The following is a 21,484-nucleotide window of genomic DNA, read 5'->3' as shown; positions in this document are numbered from 1 at the left end:
AGCACGCACGGGTAATCCTGAAAGCTCCAGCGTGGCCGCGCCAGCATTGGTACACCTCACTCCTGCACATGTCCGTTCAGGTGCCTCTGATGCTGCCCCTGCTCCCGGACCTGATCACACAGGACCGGGGTTCCATCCACCACCCAAACCTCGAGTCCCTTCACTTCACAGCATGGATGCTCCATGGCTGAACCTGGTGGAGTTGCAGTGCTTCCAGCAGGTCAGACAAGTGCTGCTCGGCAGTAGGAAACGGTCAACTAGAACCACCTACCTGGCCAAATGGAAGCACTTCTCTGTATGGTTGGGTCAGCGAGGTCACAATCCACTGGGGGTCCCAATCCCCATTGTCTTAGACTATTTGCTCCACCTCAGACAACTGGTCCTCTCCTTCTCCTCGATTCGTGTTCACTTGGCGGCCATCTCGGCTTTCCATCCGGGAGAGGGGATACCTCGGTGTTTGCTAACCCGCTGGTCTGGCGTTTCGTCAAAGGTATGGACAGGCTGTTTCCGCATGTTCATCAGCTGATCCCTGCTTGGGACCTGAATCTGGTCCTCACTGCCCTCTTGGGACCTCTCTTTGAGCCTCTGGTTTCGTGCTCCCTGTTGTACTTGCCAAATAAGACCGCCTTCCTGTTGGTGATCACCTCGGCCAGGAGGGTGTCGGAGCTCAGGGCGTTAACATCCGAGTCTCCGTACACTATTTTCTATAAGGACAAGGTCCAACTTAGACCTCACCCGGCTTTCCTACCCAAGGTCATCTCACAGTTCCACATGGGTCAAGATATTTTTCTCCCGGTGTTTTATCCAAAACCACACACTTCCAATGAGGAGCGGAGGTTACATTCTCTGGATGTCTGCAGGGCCATGGCTTTTTACATCGAGCGTACCAAGCCATTCAGACACTCAACTCAGCTCTTCACTGCAGTGGCAGATAGGATAAAGGGGCTCCCGGTCTCTTCTCAGCGAATCTCTTCATGGATCGCAACCTGCATCCGGGAATGCCACCGCATAGCTAAGACCCCTGTCCCTCCAGTCACGGCCCACTCCACTAGGGCGCAGGCCTCCTCTGCGGCGTTTCTGGCTCAGAACCTGACTCAGGAGATTTGTAGAGCGGCCACGTGGTTTTCCATCCACACATTCTTGTCCCACTACGCCATCACGCACTGGGCTAGGGATGATGCAGCCTTCGGTCGTGCAGTACTCCAGTCAGCAGTGATCTCTGACCCCGCCACCTAAGGTTAGGCTTGTGAGTCACCTACTTTGAATGGACATGAACAACCACTCGAAGAAAAAAAGGTTACCCACCTTTTAGTAACTGTTGTTCTTCGAGATGTGTTGTTCATGTCCATTCCAATACCCGCCCTCCTGCCCCTCTGTCGGAGTGCCGGCAAGAAAAAACTGAGGGGGTAGAGGGTCCGCGGGCCCTTTTATAGGGAGCTGTAGTGGCACCACTCCAGGAGGCGCCAGGGCTGACCCTACGGACACTGCTAGGGGAAAATCTTCCGGCTGGCGTGCACGCTGTGCGTGCACACCTACTTTGAATAGACATGAACAACACATCTTGAAGAACAACAGTTACTAAAAGGTGGGTAATCGTGTTTTCTTAAGGGTAAGGTGCATGTGGAAGTTTTAGTCCTGAGGCCTTCAGTCTTTCAGTTCTTTTCAAGATTTAAATGGCCATCTTGTGGAAAGCTTAGAGAAAATACTTCAGCATTGGCCTTTGCCGCATAAGAGAGCATTGTAATATCACAAACCATGATGGATGTAATTTTAAAAAAAGAAAATCAATGAATGAAGCGCTATAGTTAGTGAAAATTGTGAAAGAATCACAAAAACTCAGTAGTGATATCTCTCAAGTTCCTAATGCATCTTATCACAAGAAACTTTAGCTGTTCCGTTTCTCATAATGGTATAGAAATAAAATATGTTGTTAGATTACAGGTTTGAGAGTTGAAGTTACATCCGTTCAGCAGTTGGAACAGTGTACAATTTTATTAATCCTGAACAGAATTCAAATTGTTACTTTTCAGGTTATACCACCATATTTCATTTTGCTATATTCATTTTTGGTACTCCTGAGACCTAATGTCTCTGTGTGATAAAGATTTATTCTCTAATTACTTTTCAACAAATTCTTGATTACAGAGAGAGCAAACCTCAGTTACTTTTTATTTTACTCCTGAACAGATTCAGATGCCGAGCAGGATGCTGCTATCAAACTTGCCCAAGAACGAGCTGAGATAGTTGCCAAGTATGACAAAGTAAGTGCTCCTGTTAATAGTGTAATTTTGGCATTGACTATTAGAAATTGAAATGTGGGCTTCCTCTGGCAAGTTCAAAAATAAATAGCTTTCTCCTAAAATATTCTGTGTGATAATCTGCATCAAGTTCAGTACACATTAATATTAGGAGAGCTTGCTTTATTTTTTTTTCTCTCCATGTTTTTGCTGATGGTTTGATAAACTTAAGTTTCAGAGGTATGTAAGTTGCTTCAGGACTATTTTTGTCATTTTTCTCTCACTTATATTGAGGTGCCTATGTCTTACAACCGATCAGGTTTTTATTTATTCTGATTGATGCTGTTTAGTGAATCCAATGTATTTATCTAGAGACACTATTTTTTTTTTTTTGAGGATACACATACTTTAACTCTTTATTGATGCATGATCACAGAAATTTAATGCTAAATCACTAATGGCAATTGAAAAGAAAAAAAAATAACCACATTGATTTGCTACAGTAACCTATTTTATGTAAAGAAAAAAATTTCAGCTTGTGCTGTTTTTGTACCATATAGCGAGTAAGACTACCATAGAATACAACTGGGTTATGCATGCCTACATCTTACTCACATATTCTCAGCAGAGTATCATTGGTAGCCATACGACGTGCTGGGCCAGAGATACTCAGACCTCAGTGGTTCAGGAGCCAAATTAGTGATCAACATTACCCAAAAGAGTCACAGTGGTAGCAGGCTATAGTACTATACATTCATATTTAAATAGTATGCCAGGGAAATATTTATTTTTATTTTTTTTATATATAGAGAGAGAGAGAGTGTGTAGAGAGAGTGAGTGTGTGCGTGCGCGTGTGTATATATAGGTATTTAAACGCACACACATAATACATCTATATCTAAAATAGTAGTGTATATTATTTTCACAGCAAATAAGTTGATAACTTAGTGCAGGTTGATAACTTAATTGGTTAATAACATAATAAAAGCATTTTTATTGGTTAATAACGTAGACTGGTTAATAATTAAATCATACAATGTTTTAATATCATGTGTTGCAAAGAGCTGCAGGAGACACATTAAAGAACCACTTGCGGCTCCCGCACCTCAGTCTGAGTATCACTGTGCTAGACTGTAATTTGTGGAGGTAAGGAAACATTATACAAAATTGTATATAAAGTAAAGATGTATCTATATAATGTGGCATATATTTGATTTTAAGGGATTTTCTTTTCACTGACATTAGTTTTATAGCAATAGCTTTAGTGCAAAGTTGGTAGCAGTCATGGCTGAAAGACTTTAATTATAGTGGTGCAGCACTGCCACTATAGTTGAGGTTGCATTACATCTGTTTAAAGGTTGAGCTTGCTAAGTAATCTAGAAGAGAGAAACTTTTTCAAATTTCTTTGAAAGTTGGTGTGCCTCTGAAGTGTGCAGGCTAGGGTTAATGACTTAAATTTGGAGTCATTTGAGCCAGGGGTTCCAGATATGTAAGCTCAGAAAAAAATAGAAACTTAAAAAAATGGCTAGGTGGTGTGTTTTTTTATTTTAATTTAGTTTATTTTCATTGTACAGAGCTAAAGGTCTGTACAATGAAAATAAATTAAATTAAAATTTAATTGATATGATGCAGGTCAAACTGGTTCAGATTTGTCACATTTTACCCAAGGTAGTGCACTAAATCTTTGGGTACCCATGCTGAGAACAATATTTAAGAAAATATACATTTTTAATATTATGTATGCATCAATACAGAAAATCAGCTAGAACGTTTATATTTTTGCCATTTTATATGCTTTAAAACCTGACTCTTGTAAGCATGCTAAAATCTGAATAGTCACTTGTATTACATTGAAATTTAGTGCCCCTCAAGTGAGACAGGATGCAGGGTAGAATTAGGAATCCAAATTTGGGGTTATTCGGCCAAGGAGTTCCTGAATTACAGGCACCTTCAAAAATTGTTTCCTAGTAATGCCCTGTACTGGGACACATTAATGAATCACGATGGCTGTGAACTTACCCATCAACATAATTAAAGGTAAGTTAATCACAAGCCCCCACCTTAGACAAAGGGAGTTTTTTTTTAACTGAGCAGTTGGAGGTTGTTAAAACTGCCACCTATGACTCAAATTGTATTTTGGGGGGAAAGTAACTGAAGTCTTTTGGTGGGGAGGGAAATTTGATATGTAAGGCGCCCTTCCCCTCCCAGGATATTAGGAGATGGAGGAGTGTGAGGGTTAGAGGAATAGGGATTTGGGGCTCCAGCAAGGGGAGGGGTTTATCAGCAGGGAGATAAATGAGGATGGTAGAATAGGCAAGGCCTCTGTTCGGCATTGGTGAGGCCTCATCTGGAGTACTGTGTCCAGTTTTGGGCCCCACATTACAAGAAGGATGTGGAAAAATTGGAAAGAGTCCAGCGGAGGGCAGCAAAAACGATTAGGGGGCTGGAGCACATGACTTATGAGGAGAGGCTGAGGGAACTGGGATTGTTTAGTCTTCAGAAGAGAAGAATGAGGAGGGGTTTGATAGCTGCTTTAAACTCCCTGAAAGGGGTTTCAAAGAGGATGTCTAGACTGTTCTCAGTGGTAACAGATGACAGAACAAGGAGTAATGGTCTCGAGTTGCAGTGGGAGAGGTTTAGGTTGGATATTAGGAAAAACTTTTTCACTAAGAGGGTGGTGAAGCACTGGAATGGGTTACCTAGGGAGGTGGTGGAATCTCCTTCCTTAGAGGTTTTTAAGGCCCGGCTTGAGAAAGCCCTGGCTGGGATGATTTAGCTGGGGATTGGTCCTGCTTTGGGCAGGGGGTTGGCTAGATGACCTCCTGATGTCCCTTCCAACCCTGATATTCTAGGATTCTAAGAGAGGGTGGGGCACACTCCTTAGCCCTGCTATTGTATCCCAACCTTCTTGCACCTTAATCTTCCTGCACTAAACACTCTGCCAGTGTACCACTACTCCTGTACCCCGCAACTGTCAATGTACTTCAACCTTCCCGCATCTCAACCCTGCCAGTCCTCTCCAACTCCCTACATTCCAACTCCCATTCACTCTACAACTCTGCGGGTGCACCCCAGGCTCCTGCACGTCCAGTTCTACCATGGTTCTGGTGGTACATTCAATATTCTGGGAGACAGGAATTCCTATACAATAGCCATCACAGCTAGCACTAATGGAGACCTTTTCTAGCACCTTTATCACAGGGGTTATTGAATGTATAGGCATCAAAGACTGGACTTACCCATGGAGGAGGCCTGGGCAGGTCAATGCTGAGGCATACTGGCTGTCAGAATATAAATAATAATAAGAGATATACCAATCTCCTAGAACTGGAAAGGACCTTGAAAGGTCATTGAGTCCAGCCCCCTGCCTTTAATAGCAGGACCAATTTTTGCCCCAGATCCCTAAGCGGCCCCCTCAAGGATTGAACTCTCAACCCTGGGTTTAGCAGGCCAATGCTCAAACCACTGAGCTATCCTTCCCCCCATTAACAATAAGAACGTGTGCGCATACATGCACATCAGCTTTGATTTATTATTAGAAATTGTCATTTTCTGTATCAGTCAGGCTTTTATGTAACCTGGGGAAAATCTTCCTCTCCCTCTCACTCCTTGTATCCAGACAGTATCTAAGTGTGGCTGCTCTTCTTCCACATATGTCTAAGATTCATCATTTTCTTCCTGCCATACAGCTAAAATGCAGCATGATCTCCCATCTTTATGACTTCAGCTGCCTCCACCACCTCCTCAGACCTCTGTGACAAACATATTACTCCCACTGATTCTACAAAATGCAGCTGCTAAAATAATCTTTCCCTGCTGATCAGTCCATATCACGCCCTCCCTTTTTAAATCTCTCCACTGGCTCTCCCTTGTCCACCACATCAAGTTAAAGACACATCCTGTCTTTCAAAGCCTTTTAAAATATTGTTCCTCACTATTCATCTGTTCTTTTTACCACATTGCTCCCCAACTCCACCAGTGACATGGAGGGTTGTACAAAAAAAACAACTGGAGGAACTCTTCTACTGTGGAAATAAGTAAATTTGGTGGGATGGTTGTGGAGCTCTCCCCTCCTTTGTAGGTCAGATTGGGAGTTCTGTGGTGGTGGTCTGCGTGACAGATATAGAATATGCCTCCAAGTGCATAACTCATGTCCTGTCTTTTTAAGTTTTAGACCAGGTTGCTGTGTGGTGCCATAAGCCTTCATTGTTGCCTGCCTTTCTTTTTTTAGGGACGCGAAGGTGCCCAGATTGAACCTTGGGAAGATGCAGACTACCTTCTTTACAAAGTCACAGATAGATTTGGTTTTCTACAGTAAGTTGCTAGTTTGAAAAGGAAATAAGATTAAAAGTTTATTACTTATTAGTATTTTTTGATATATGCCTAATTGGTGAAAGTATTGATTGCTTACTTGTAATAGAACTGCTATGAGAACAGAATTTCATTCAGTGTATAAATTTAGAATAGTGTTGCACTGTGGTTTTTCTATTATATTCTTTGCTTTTTTTATTCTATGATTGAAATTGATCTGTAGTTGGGAATAGAAAAGTTTTGGACTATTTTATGTGAATGTTATATTTAGTTACAGTGGATACTTATAGTGCATCTGAATTAAGATTGGATAAGTTATTTATATTTTTTGAATTACAAAATTAAAATCTGCAGTGTAATTATAGCTGTGTTGGTCCAAGAATATTAGAGATTTGAAGAAGAGAAAAACTCTGTGTAAGTGCAAAAATTTCTCTCTCATCAACGGAAGTTGGCCTGATAAAAGATATTACTTGGCCTACCTTGTCTCTCTCAAACTAAAATTGTAGTATATGTATAACATTTTTGAAAAGTGCAGATCAGAAGTTTTAAAGTTTTAGAAAAGGACGCTTCTTTTTATGTTTTTACTTATTTTTCCATCTTTTTTTGTTTAAAAAGTGTAGGAAATTCGATACAAAATTCTACACTAATAAAAAAGTAAGATCCTGACCCTGCAAAGACAAATGCTTTTGTTTTAGGTTATTCACTGACTAGTCCCATTAAAGTTATAGGGACTGTTCATATTGCATAAAGTTAAGCTCATGCATAAGTCTTTGCAGGGTTGGGGCCTAAAATAATTAAGCACTGAAAATCAGGAAATGCCAGAATCCAGATTGTGTGCACCCCTGCTGCATTCCAATATAGACTTGATCACATACTATTTATTAAAAAAAAATAGGATTAAATTGTAGTATGTGATATTGTTAGTAACAACCAGCATAACAAATATACAAAAAAAGGCAGAGTGAAGACTGGTATTTCTTCACTTTTCTGTACTCAGTAACAGTTATGACAGTCTGTTAACATTGTGGCATCTTTTCATTGACTTCATAGAGGATTGGATCAGGCCATAAATGAGCCTTAAGACCTGGAAACATCTTTACCAAAGCTGCCTGTGTTCCATTAGTGCTTTTAGATGGGTGTAAGAGTATATTATTAGAAGACCAATTTACAGATATTGAATAGCACAGAATGATTTGCTAACCCTTCTACTAGCCAGTCAGGATTCTTCAGTATTTTTAGGCCATGTCTATACTACAAACTGTGGTGGATGCAATTATGTTGGCATACAGCCACTGAAATTTTTATATCACTTGGACTTCTGCATCCTTGGCTGCTTGTGTCAGTACTGGTATACTCACCAGGGGTGCTTGTGTTAATGCAAAATGTGGTGCATCATGCCACTACCGGCTATTGTAGCTGTTGAGAAATTTTTGCCACGTGTCGTGGGATAGAAATGACCTGCCCAGGAATTTCTGGGAGCTAGGGGTCAAGTTCCAAGTATGTAGCTTTTTCCATCTCAGAATACCATTAATATTCCATAATTTTCATGCCTTTTCAAAAATAATTAAATTAAAAAAATCCCACAAATCCACATGGCGCTTTCCTATCTCTGCAATCTCTGACAGAAGCATGGAGCCCGCAGAGCTTTGCAGTATTCTCATGAATACTGCAAATACAGGATTCATGATTCTCCTGCATTTGCAGACCTGCAGGATGTACTGCAGTAACGAGGGATGTGAGGATTTCTTCTAGGCCAGTTTGCTGAGGGACATAGGCTGTTGGTGGTGTTCCTGGAGCAGCTGCAGACAGGTCCATAATTGGTGCTTCACTGAGAAACAAGCACTGACTGCTTTTCCATGCTGTTAGTCATATAGGCCCACCAAGCTCTTTGTTCATGCTCTGAAGCAGCACAGGTTTACTTGATCTCACAGAATGTGTCTTCCCTAATCCTCCTCTTCCTTTTTCCTCCTCAGTGTTCTGCACAGGTTGACTATAACTCTGTGCTGTTCAGGATGTGGTTTCACTGTGTCGCTGTAGCAGGGTGTTTATCGGCTGGAGACAAATTTGAGCAAAGACACATGCACAAAGAGGTTGATACAAGGTGACTTATGTCAACCTAACTTTATAGCGCAGACTAGACCTTAGCGTTTCATGGAATATTTGTCCAACAGTGTTTAAAAAAAAAAGGTCAGAAATTGGGAAGTCTAGATTGTTTACTGACTAGTGAAGACATTATTTAAAAGGCCTAATAAATGTGTTCTTATAGCATTCTTCCTCACTTGCTGCCCATATTGTTCTGTGGTGTTGCTGCAAGCTGTTAATTAGCTGTCAAATTTTGTCTTGGGGTGGTTTTTCTTCATTAGTGGGTGAATTGATTCTTGCATATATGGTTTATAAAGTGCTTTTGAGTCAAGTGGGATGAAAGATGCTGTACTTTGTAGACTACTATTATTACATTGCATGTATTTTGGGTAAAAAAGAGAAAAACACATATGGGGGTGGCAGGGAAGAAAAATTATTTCTTGTTGCTTTCCTAGGGCCTAGTTCAAAGATCACTGAAGTCATTGGAAAAAGTCTCCCATTGACTTTAAGAGAAGCTGAATCAAACTGCAGGAAATTTGCATACCGATTCTGCATTTAGGCATCTCTTATGAACTACTCCTTTAAGTTGATTTTTAATGCTTGCTACCTGAATAACCCTCTCTTTCTTGACTAACTTCTGAAGATCACTAAACCCCTCACTTCTGCTATTAATTCTTTTTTCTGTTCAGCTAGTCAGTGTTCCAGAAACTCAGATCTCATGAACTCTAGTCCTGTGTCTTAATTGTTAGATCATATTTCCTCTCAAGTACTGACATTATTCCCTGGTACATAGTACTGTACAAAATCCAGTCCCTGTGTACTCAGCTGTATGGGATGGAAACGGAAAGGTTTATAATGCACACAGACTGCATGAATTAGCAAAGATTTTAGGTCTGTGTAATTAGTGAAGAGATGTAGTATCTGTCTGCTTATGCATTAATACTTGAGAATGAGAGTTTGCTTGAATGACGTCAGTGCGGCTCCATGATTTTTGAACCTAGAACTCATTCCAGATGACATTTATATTATTCCGAGATGTGCCCAAAGAAGAATTTACTCTAAACAGGAATGTCAGACCCCCTTTGTGGGAAAGCCAGTTTACACTGGGTTCACTTTTTAATTATGGTCACAGTCTTGTGTCTTTTGCACTACTGAAGCTTCAGAATTTATCTGTTTGCCAACCCAAAAATTCCCTCCCTGAGCTTTGAAAAATCTGGTTTCCTGATTGGTCCTCTGGTCAGGTGTTTGGTTACCCCTTTGCAGGTGAAATAGACATTAACCCGTAGCTATCTGTTTATGACAATCTGTTTGCCAAAGAATTGTGATTCAGGTTGTAAGCTTTCATATAAGGGGAAAAAAAAAGACTCTAGCTTCATGGTTGTAAAGATAACCTTGAAAATATGTATAATGTAGTCATAATGCAGTTTATAGAAAGCCTGTAACAATGGCCCCAAGAGATGTGAACTGCCCCCTTCTTTTCAATTTGCCCTTAACTCTGAAATCTAAAGGTAACAAAAGTCTGCATTAACGATTTCACTGGTTGATAGTTTTATGGGAACAAGCTTATCTGAAGGTTGTCTTCCCAACTGTTTCTTACTCAGTTGTCAAGACCAACTTTTCCTGGCGGCATTTATAATGCCCTTGAATTGTAAAATAAAAAAAAGTAGAATATAGAAAATTGGAAATGTGAGGACAGTGTAAAATTCAACGAGACATCAGAATTAAAAAAAAAAAAGGAAATCTTTTATTGTATAATTAATCTTCATTTTATTTAAAACTTAATTTTAAAAGTTTAATTTAAACTGCTGCAGAATTTCCCGTCTGATGCAGCGGAATGCGCAGAATGTAGGGAACTTAGCACAAGATCATGTCTCACTAGTTACAGACTGCAGTGGGCCTTGATTATCATCCATAGTTCGTATTTTTCATTCTTCCTCCTCTTTAGAAAGCTTCATCTTGTTTGTATCATCCTTTGGTGGCTCTATGTACGTACACCTTCAGCTGAGCTGACTGCTTCTAGGACAGAAAAGTTTAATTTGGTGGGTAAGTTCATATGCCTGGAGACATGTACACACAAGCTACTTCTGTGGCCATTTACATTATGAACTGTGGAAGAAGCAGTAAGAAAGGAAAAGGTAGGAGGTTTTCAAGGAAGAGTTGTAAGGGCACTCTTCAAGTGCTTGCTCATGTCCATTCCATATTAGGTGTGTGCGCTTGCCACATGCATCGGTGCCAGAAGTATTTCCTTCAGGGTGACCAGATGTCCCAGTTTTATAGGGACCATCCCAATTTTTGGGCTCCTATTACCCTCCACCCTGTCCTGATTTTTCATACTTGCTGTCTGGTCACCTTACCTTCAGTGGTATCCATATGGGACTGGCTCTGGTGCCTGCTGGAGTGGTGAGCACATGCGACAGTATAAGGGGTGCCGCCGGATCCCCCAACCCTCAGTTCCTTCTTGCCGCTGGTGATGGTGCTGAAACATCTGCTGCTCAAGGCGCCATTGGACTGACTGTTCGACTTTCTTTGTTTCATGGTAGCCGCCAGGGTGGCTTTACCCTTACATGAGGGAGTATCAATATTATTAATGCCCTGTGGCAAACCCCCTCCTCCCTGCCACCTATTTCAAAAATGGCTGAGTGCAAATATTTGTGCCAGCTAAAGGCCATGGAGTATCTCTATACTCACCCGGCTCCATACTCCCTCGTAGTTGAGGCCATTAATCAGAGGCAGAGGCAGGGTCAACCCAGAGCTACGCCCAAGAATAAAGACTCAAAAGAGGAGGGATCTGTTTGGGCAAAAAATTTATTAGTCTTTCAGCCTTCAGTTGAAAGGGGCCAATCACCAAGCCCTCCTTGGCCTCTATGACTACAGTATGTGGCAGACCGTGGCCAAATTCAAAGTCTCGTTGTCCAAAGGGTCCGGGAAAGAGTTCTGGGCAATCCTCAAAGAGGGCCGGGAGGCGGCCAGTGCAGCCCTCCAAGCAGCTTTGGACATGGCAGACTCTGCGGCTTGCACCTTGGCCTCAGCCATTTCCATGCGGAGGGCATCCTGGCTGCTCCTCTTGGGTCTGTTGACTGAGGGTCAGCAGTCGATGCAGGACCTCCCCTTCGACAGCCAGGTCCTGTTTGCAGAACAGACGGACAGTAAGCTGCATGGATTGAAAGACTCTGACACTACCCTGAAAACTCTAGGGCTACATCCCCGATCCAGCCCATAAGCCATCTCAGGATTAAGGGAGCCAACCCCGGCAGGAGCCGCCCCATAAGAAGAGTAGGGGCTATAAATGCTGCCCAAGCCACCCACCTCAACCCTCTGCCTAATCGGGCCCGACCCGCAATAAGCAGGGGGGGCAAGCAAGCGTTTTGAGGGTGCGCTCGAGAGTGACCTACCAAACTATACCCCAGATCTATCTTTCCTGCTGTTTTCCAACCGCCTTTCTTTTTTCCTCCCCACATGGACCACTGTAACTTTGGACTGCTGGGTCCTCAATACTGTGGTGCAGGGTTACGCTCTTCAGTTTCTTTCTACCCCCCCCAACCCTCCTTCCCCCTTCAGGAACCCCTCTCACAAGAGTCAACTTGTGCAGGAGGTAGAAGGATTGCTGCAGCAGGGTGCAGTGGAAAAGGTTCCTCACGAGTACAGGAACAAGGGGTTCTGTTCCCGGTACTTTTTAATCCCAAAGACCAAGGGTGGTCTACACCCCAGCCTGGACCTGCAAGACCTCAACAAATACCTAAAGAAGCTAAAGTTCCGCATGCTGTCCCTGGCCTCCATCATCCCCTCCCTGGATCTGGGAGACTGGTATGCTGCCCTCAACTTGAAGGACACATATTTCCACATAACAATCTTTCAAGGTCACAGACATTTCCTCTTTTTCATGGTGGGACTTGACCACTATCAGTTTGCGGTCCTCCCGTTTGGTCTCGCGACAGCACTGAAGGTGTTCACCAAGTACATGTCAGTACTAGCCGCTTACCTCAGACATTGAGGTATCCAGATCTACCCGCGCCTCGATGACTGGTTCATCAAAGGCTGCTCCTGGTCCAAAGTTCAGAGGAGTGTCACGGTGCTGCAGGCCATGTGCCCATCCCTGGGTGGGCTGGTAAATGACAAAAAGTCGGCAGTTAGTTCCAGTGCAGAGAATAGAGTTCATCGGAGTGGTGCTCGACTCCACCAGTGCCAGAACGTGTCTACCGCAGGAGAGGTTCCAAGTGTTGGTGGACCTCATCGCAGGAGTCTCCACGTTCCCTCTGACCACGACCAGGGTTTGCCTGTTCCTGCTGGGCCACATAGCAGCATGTACATATGTTATCTGCCATGCCAGGCTCTGGATGTGGCCATTACAGCAGTGGCTAGCGACGGTCTATTCCCAGTCCAGAGATCATCTGAAAAAGATAGTTACCATCCCCCCAACGATACTTACTTGTTGCAATGGTGGACCGACCCCAGGGAAGTCCTGGAAGGGAGTTCCATTTCACAGCCTTCATCACTCCATCAAGTTGATATCGGACACCTTGGACCAAGGTGGGGAGTACATCTTAGCAATCTTCAGACCCAGGGCATGTGGTCCTCGGAGGAGATAATGTTGCACATAAATGTCAAGGAGCTCAGAGCGGTATGCTTGGCCTGTGGAGTCTTTCTACTGCACCTGGCAGGCAAGGTGGTGAGTGTGTTGATGGACAATAGGGCCTCAATGTTCTGCATGAACAGGCAAAGGGGATCATGCTCATTGGTCCTCTGCCAAGAGGCACTCCAACTGTGGGATTTCTGAATCAATCATGTGATTCAGGTGGAGGCTTGTCACCTCCCTGGCGTCAGGAACATGCTGGCAGATTGCCTCAGCAGGTCTTTTCCCTCTCACTACAAGTGGTCGCTCCATCCAGAGGTAGCACGGACTCTCTTCCAGAGGTGGGGAAATCCCCAAGTGGACCTATTCACCACCAGACAGAACAGGAAATGTCATCGCTTCTGTTCCCTACAAGGTCTCTGGGCAAACCCTTCCTCTCCAATGCCTTCTTCCTGTCATTGTTGGTTCTGATGTACACATTCCTGCCAATCCCTCTCATCAGCAGAGTCCCGTCAAAGGTCAAGAGAGACAAGCCCCAAGTCGTCATGGTTGCCTCAGCATGGCTGCGCCAAAATTGGTTTGGCTCACTGATGGACCTGGCAGTGGCTGCTCCCTGGCCCCTTCCCGACTGACTGGATTTGCTCTGGCAGGATCACAGGCATCTCCTACACCCCAGCCTCGCCACCCTCCACCTCACGGCGTGGATGTTGCATGGTTGAACTTGGAGTAGCAGGCCTGCTCTAACGAGGTCCAGCAAATCTGCTTGGAAAGCAGGAAGCCTTCCACTAGAGCAACCTACCTTGCCAAATGGATGAAGTTCTCCCACTGGACATCTGAGCATAGCGCAGCGGGTCTCAAACTTTTTTACTGGAGACCCCTTTCACACAACAAGCCTCTGAGTGAGACCTCCCTAATAAATAAACACACTTTTAATATATTTAACACCGTTATAAATGCTGGAGGCATGCAGGGTTTGGGGTGAAGGTTGACAGCTCGTGACACCCCATGTAATAATCTCGCTACCACCTGAAGAGTCCTGACCCCCAGTTTGAGGAGAACTGGCATAGCGTCTCTCCAATGCGCTCCTCTTTACAATCTATCTTAGATTACCTGTTCCATCTTAAGAACCAGGGGCTGGCCTTCTCCACCATCAGAGTGCACCTTGCGGCTGTCTCTGCTTTTCACCTGCCGATTCAAGGTCAGATGGTGTTTTCACAGGACATGTCGGTCCGATTCCTGAGAGGGCTTCAGAGACTCTTCCCGCCGGCCTGGGCTCGTGTCCCACAATGGGACCGTAATTTGGTTCTTTCTAGGCTCATGGGCCCACCCTTTGAGTCTTTGGATTCCTGCTCCCTCTCCCACCCGTTATGGAAGGTTGCATTCCTTGTGGTGATAACATCCATGAGACTAGTGTCGGAGCTTAAAGCCCTGATGTTGGAGCTTCTGTGTATGGTGTTCTACAAAGACAAAGTTTAATTGCGATCCTATCTGGCCTTTCTGCCAAAGGTGGTATCTTCCTTCCATGTTAACCAGGACATCTTCCTCCCAGTGTTTTTGTCCTAAGCTGCACACCACTGGGGAGGAAAGGAGGCTTCACGCCCTGGATGTCAAACGTGCCCTAGTATTTTACCTGGCACGTACCAAGCCGTTCTGCAGGTCGACCCAACTCTTTATTGTGACAGTGGCTAGGATGAAGGGCCTTCTGTTGTCATCACGGACGCTTTCCAACTGGATCACCCTCCTGCATCTGGATCTGTTATGAGCTGGCACAGGTCCTGCTGCCGCCGATTGTGAGGGCCCACTCGACCAGAGCTCAGGCATCCTCGGTGGCCTTCCTGGTCCACATTCCCATCCAGGATGTTGCAGAGGCACGACATGGTCTTTGATTCACATGTTCACGGTGCACCACGCCATCACTTAGCAAGCCAGAGACAATGCTGGGTTTGGCAGAGCTGTGTTGCAGTCTACACCTCTGTGAACGCCAACCCGCCTCTATTAACACGGCTTGGAATCACTTAATATGGAATGGACGTGAGCAAGTACTCGAAGAAGAAAAGATAGTTACCTTTTCTGGAACTGGTGTTTGAGATATGTTGGTCATGTCCATTCCATAACCTGCCCTCCTTCCCCACTGTTGGAGTTCCCTGAAGAAAGAACTGAGGGTGGGGGGAGCTGGCGGTGCCCCTTATACCGTGGCATGCGTGCGCCGCTCCAGAGGGCGCCAGAGCCAGTCCCATATGGATACCACTGAGGGAAAAACTTCCAGCACCAGTGCATGTGGCAAGAACACATATGTAATATGGAATAGACATGAGCAATACATCTTGAAGAACACCAGTTACGGAAAAGGTAACTGTCTTTTTGCTGATGCGCAGAGGTGGTTCCAGGGTTATGCAGCCTTCCTCATGTCCTCACCATTTGTGTCACACACCAGGAAGTACTGTCTTTGCTTTTTAAAAAAATTGCCCAGTACAAGCTGGCTATTATGCAACTTGGGAAGACCTAAGTGGCACCAGTACTCTCCCTGCTTCCTGTAATATTGGAACAAGAGTTAGAGCTTTCTCTGAGTCTGTGTGGAGCAGGAGGGAGGAGGTATCATTGCATATAACATTCTGGAAATGTGACAAATTAGCAACAAAAATAGTACAGAAGTGAGCTTCTGTTTCAAGGTAAATTCCTAACCTTGATATTAAGTGTAATTTAAAACCACAGTGAAATATCAGTTGTGAAGCTTTGGTCAATTCCAATGATTATTATAGTGGTAATTTACAGTGACTTAATACGGCCTGCTTCTAATGCCTACTACTCCATTTTTAATAACTACTGCCTCAGGAAAACTATTCATATTATTCACATTCATGTTGTTTTCCATTTTGTAATTCTTTTGATGAATTTTAGATGTACTATTGATTCTGGGTATTGAAAAGAAATTGGTGTGGCCCAGCTATTAAAATGTTTTTTAAAAATGAATTGTCAAAATAAATTAAGTGGTAAATTAAGGCAGCAGAGGCCACAAGTGGGGCAGTGTTCTCAGAGAAGTACAAGGCAGTACAGTAATAAGGATTAACAGTGTGAAATTAATAAAGGGAAATTTTTAAGCTGAATATCAGGAAAACCCTGCTGACAGATACATTAGGTTGCAGAATAGACTCCAGGGGAAGTGGTAAAAGAAATAGTCACAAGATTGAAATGCCTTCAAGCTGCATGGAAACTTTCAAAACACTATAATAGAGGCTCAAACTAAACTTAAACACAAATAAAAATAAAAAACAAAGCAAAACAGAAAGAGGACCCCCGCCCCCCCAAAAGCCATTGTTGCTAAACAGCAGAGTAAAAGGCGGGTAGGAGCAAAAAGGCATCCTTTAAAAATTTGAAGTCATACTCTAGTGAGGAGAATAGAAAGGAGCATAAACTCTGACAAATCAAGTGTAAAAATACAAGTAGACAGGCCAAAAAAGAATTTGAAGAGAAACTAGCAAAAGACATAAACAACAAACTTTTTTTTTTTTTAAGTTCATTAGCAGCAGGAAGCTGCCAAACAATCTTAGGGGCCACTGTACAATTAAGATGCTAAAGGAGCACTCAGAGAAAACAAGGCTGTTGCGGAGAAGCTAAATGTATTTCTTGCATTGGTTCTCATTGCAGAAGGTGTGAGGAAGATTCTCCCACCTGATCGATTCATTTTAGGACACAAATCTGAGGAACTGTCCCAGTTTGAGGTGTCAGTGGAGGAGTTTTTGGAACAAATAGATAAACTAAACAGTAAGAAGTCATCAGGAACAGATGACATTCACCTCCATAGTTCTGAAGGAACTCAAATATGACATTGAAGAAATACTAACTGTGGAATGGAAGCTATAGCTTAAGTCAACCTCTGTACCAGATGACAGGAGGATAGCTAATGTAATCCTTTTTTTTTTAATTTATTTTTTTTAGTCTAAAATTGTTTTACCCATGAATGATGCAATCATGGAACCTGTCAAACACATCTGGCAGACCCCTGCAACAATCCTTCCAACCTGCGTGAGGTCTGACAGAAAATGTTATGTCCCTGCAAAGGGAACAGAGTTTTTTTTTACACCGAACTCTCTGGTAGTGTATGCTGTTAATGAAAGGGGCAGATAGTTAGACCTCAAAAACACACTGTATGACAAAGACTGGAAGAGGCTCGACCTCTTTGGCGAAAAAGCTTATTCCTCAGCGATGTTACACCTTAGAATTGCTGACTATGAGGCTTTATTAGCAAAATATGACTCCACAAATTATGACAAACTATCAGATTATATTGAATTTATTCTTGAGAAGAGAAAAGAGCAATTCAGTGCACTCATTTCCGAGGGCCAACTGATCTCCGGGACAGCACTGCAAGCTGTAGGTTCTGGAGATACAGCAGCATGATCTACAGTCTCTGTGATGGTAATGAGAAGGGTGTGTTGGCTGCATCTCTCTGGCTTCCCCAAGGAGGTACAAGCAACAGTGGAGGATCTGCCATGGGAAGGGTCCAGATTTTGCGTGGCCAAAATGGACAAGTCTCTGCACACCCTCAAGGATTCGAGGGTGACTTTGAAGTCCGTGTGCATCTATTAATCTAGGACAAGAAACAACACGGCAGATATTACAACCCTCAGAGATTCTGGTTCACACCGTATACGCAGACACACAGGCAATATGAGCTACGAGGCCAGAAACAGTGGCCCCCAGTGAAGTATGTCTTCTGTCTTAACTCTTTCTAATTAATATCTTTTTTGTGTGAATTTGAACACATCATCTTGTTATTAGCTAGCTGAAGTTCTGTTTGCCTTATTGTAGTTTTTAAAATATAACTGCAATGTTAAGATCGCAAAGTTAAGCATTCAGAGTTAAGAAATGCCAAAATTAAAGTGGAACACACAACCCCAACTCTGCCTCCTTGTGCAAATGCATTTTAGTATAGTCTTTACATGAGCCCCTACTATTGCTCACATTATAGTGGACTGCCAGGTATACCTATAGTTAAGGTTTATACTACCTCTTCCACATCTGATAGGTGTGTGTAACACCTTGTATAATTTTTCCTGCTTATATACTTACTTCAGTGCCTTGGGCTGGGGTTTTCAAAGGTGCGTAGATGTCCTATATTTGCATGTCTTGTGTGAAACTACATCTTTCTAAAGCTTGTGCATGTTTCCACAACATAGGATAGATGTCGGAGAGGCAGCATTTGGTGGCCCTGAAGATCAGTGGTATTTGCATCAGGTGACACCTCTATTTCCTAATCTTCAAACTATTCAGCATTGGAGGAAGAATTGAAGATTAATATGAATACAGCAACCTCACAACTTCCTAGGGTGGAAGGGGCATGACCTGTAGATAAGTCAGGACAGCAAAAAGCACACTCCCTTGCTTATTTCTCCAATCAGGCATGCCCCTGGCAACATGCAGCCAGAGCCTTCACACTCCTCCATAAGGAAATCACCAAATCACTGAAATATGACCCGAAGAAGAGCTCTGTGTCAGTTTGAAAGGCTTGTCTGTCTCACCCTCACAAATTGATCCAATAAAAGATATTAGCTCACCTACCAAATCACTGAAAGACATTCCCTTGCAAGATTAAGCAGCCTCAGTCATCTGCAGTATGCTTGGATACTTCATTTGGCACCAATCAGAGCTAATTACTTTAGTTGCTCATCAGGTATACAGTGATTAAGCAATAGGTCTCAAATTCTACATCTGTATTTCCTTTGTTTAACCAGCTATTGAGATCTATATTATCCACTGCAGAGTTGTGTATATCTTTGTCTCCTTTATCTATAGCTCTACTGTCTATGAAGGATGTGTAGTCTCAGCTTTCGTATATTGAGGCAGCTCTATTTAGTTCAAGTATTGATTTCAGTGGAGCTGACCCGATTTACAACAGCTGAGCTTTTGGCTCATAGTTTTATTCTCTTTATCCTAAGAGTCTGTTAAAATACTGAACATGTTTCAGAATAGTTTGCTAATGCTGGAGATTATTGCTTTGCCTGGGGCATACATCAGGCAGCAGAGATCAGTACTTTTTCTCTCACTGAGAGACTGATATGTACCCATTTTTTTTCTATCAAACTGTATTCTTTAAGTGTTTTGAATTTTTATTAGTTGCCTAATGCATTTTTGCAGCAGGCGGCAAAAACGAAAATGAAGCAAAAAAATTGATTTCAATCAAGAACTGTTAGATACGCCATTAAATACCTCCACATGAGGGCATTGTTTTTTTAATCTATCTAACTTTAGTAGGAAGCATTTTGATAAGCATAATGTTTTTTTCTTCTTTTTATTTCAGTGTATTTATGCATTGGCTTTATTGGAATATTGTCTTTAGTCCCTAAAACATTAGTTCCTTTTAATACCGTCACTACATCATTTATACATTCCCAAGATCACTTTTCTGCATAGCTCAGAATAACACCATGGCTTCTAAAAGCAGTCATAGACCTGGGTCCTGCAAACCCTTATTCATACAACTAGTCTCACTGTCTTGAATTTGGATGTCAAACATGTTTGTGTGTTATAGGGAGGCATATAAAAGTAGTAGGGTTTTATAAGGGAATATAAACTGAAGATGGAAACTAGGCTGCTGAAGCTTTGCATCGAGTAATATTAAAAATGGAAGTACTGTAACTTTAATTGATCTTGGAGGTAGAAATAGAAAAAAATATACACCAAAGTTGTATTAATTTGGTGTATTAGCAAAGCTGTATTAACATTAAGTAAGGTTTTTGGAGAATAGTTTATGGTGAGGCATAATCAATATCCTTCAATTCCTGGGCCAAGCCAGGCATTAATGAACTCAAGTGGCACCAAATTGTGCCTCTGTACTAAAAAAAAAAAAAAAAAAAAAAAATCAGTGAAATGTTTGTTCTGTACAAAGGTTAATTACGGATTCAAATATTGTTACATTATTGGTATTTCTGTCTTGCATCCAGGCTTGCTGTCAGAGTTTTCCTCCTCCTCATCTGCATGTAAGGAAGGGTCAGGCCTGTCAGTCAAGATGGTGACTTGACTCCCCCTTCTCTGGGGAGATCCTAGTAGTCTCCGCCACAGGCAGACCCTCAAACAAATTCAGAGCTCAAAATTTATTTTTGTAAATTCTCTTTGGGATTGAGCCCTGGTATATGGGAGTTTGATTGGCAGAGATTGTATTTTCTTATGAAGTTTTTTTTACTCCTGAGAATAGGGAATTATCATCAAAGTTGTAACACAACCTTACATAGTATACCATGAATTCTGCCTTATAATGTGTGATGCATTTCCCTAGACTGATTCTACTCTCTGATATTATGCATTGCTAATCAGAACTGGTGGAATTGTTGAGGAAGTGCTGTTAAAAAGCAAATTCAGCTCCAATTAACCTTTTGGCCTGTATAACCTATTGTGTAGTCAAGCTTTTTTTTTTTTAAATGAGCATAGTGGAAGTTTTTTCTTAGGTTAGTAATGGAAAGTCAAAATAAATTTCAAGTTTCATTTTACTGGCACAAGAAAAGATCTTTTGGTGATTTCAAAGGCATTCAGCGGTTTTAAAAAATGTATTGCATATTTTAGAAGGTTTACAAAACATAGCTAACAATATAATACACAAATACTCTTGAAGATATACAAGCTTCAGGTCAAGAAACCATCTGTATCATTTTGTCTTAATTATGATTCCTGTTTAAAAATTAAGTAGCAAGTCTGACTGAATTCAGAACTCAGGAGCGTACAGAATAATGGCATTCAGGGCCTTTTCAAATAGTGCAAACCACTGAGTGTGTTGATGGTGTTAAGGTATGAATAATTTGTATTTTAATAACCAATTATTTGTATTTAAATATTGCATAATACAGCAATAGTGCATGTGCTGTAAACTTCAGCCAGGCCTCTTATAGTACAGGAACCTGCTCTCCAAAATGGAGGATGAGCTTTGATCTCTACATCCACATTCTTATACAATAATGGCAGCTGCATCACACATCTTTCCATTTTCATAAACAATTTGTTTGGGCTTCTGTGTTTGAAGCTTCTGAATGCATATGCCACACGTCTTTCCTTTGCAATAGTATTGCACCCATTTCTGAAATCAGCATTTTGTTGTAGACTGAAATGTGGTGAGAAGTGGTGCTGCAAGGTGGGTACTAGTTCTGGCTACTTTGGAGAATTTTTTAATGGTCACTATTATCCCTCCAAAAGCTCCTTTTTTGTCACGTTTGAGTCTGTTCCTAACCGTCTTCTGGATGATAGCTAGTCTCTCTGAGTCCAGTTGCTTCAGGATCAGAAGGATGGCATTCAGGAC

General features: G+C 42.4%; 1 protein-coding gene across 2 annotated transcripts in view; it reads left to right on the top strand.

Moving 5' to 3' along the window:
• Window positions 1–21,484, top strand: part of USP6NL (USP6 N-terminal like) — a 259,616-nt gene that overhangs the window by 123,103 nt on the left and 115,029 nt on the right. For both annotated transcript variants that reach the window (XM_075064228.1, XM_075064229.1), the window contains exons 3-4: window positions 2,188–2,261; window positions 6,469–6,551. In XM_075064228.1, the coding sequence (XP_074920329.1) occupies window positions 2,188–2,261; window positions 6,469–6,551 (157 nt within the window). The remainder of the gene's footprint in view (window positions 1–2,187; window positions 2,262–6,468; window positions 6,552–21,484) is intronic.

This window comes from Chelonoidis abingdonii, chromosome 1 (assembly GCF_003597395.2).
Source record: "Chelonoidis abingdonii isolate Lonesome George chromosome 1, CheloAbing_2.0, whole genome shotgun sequence".
Classification (NCBI taxonomy): domain Eukaryota; kingdom Metazoa; phylum Chordata; order Testudines; family Testudinidae; genus Chelonoidis; species Chelonoidis abingdonii.
Note: the sequence above shows the minus strand (reverse complement) of the source record. Positions and strands in the feature narration are given on the sequence as shown.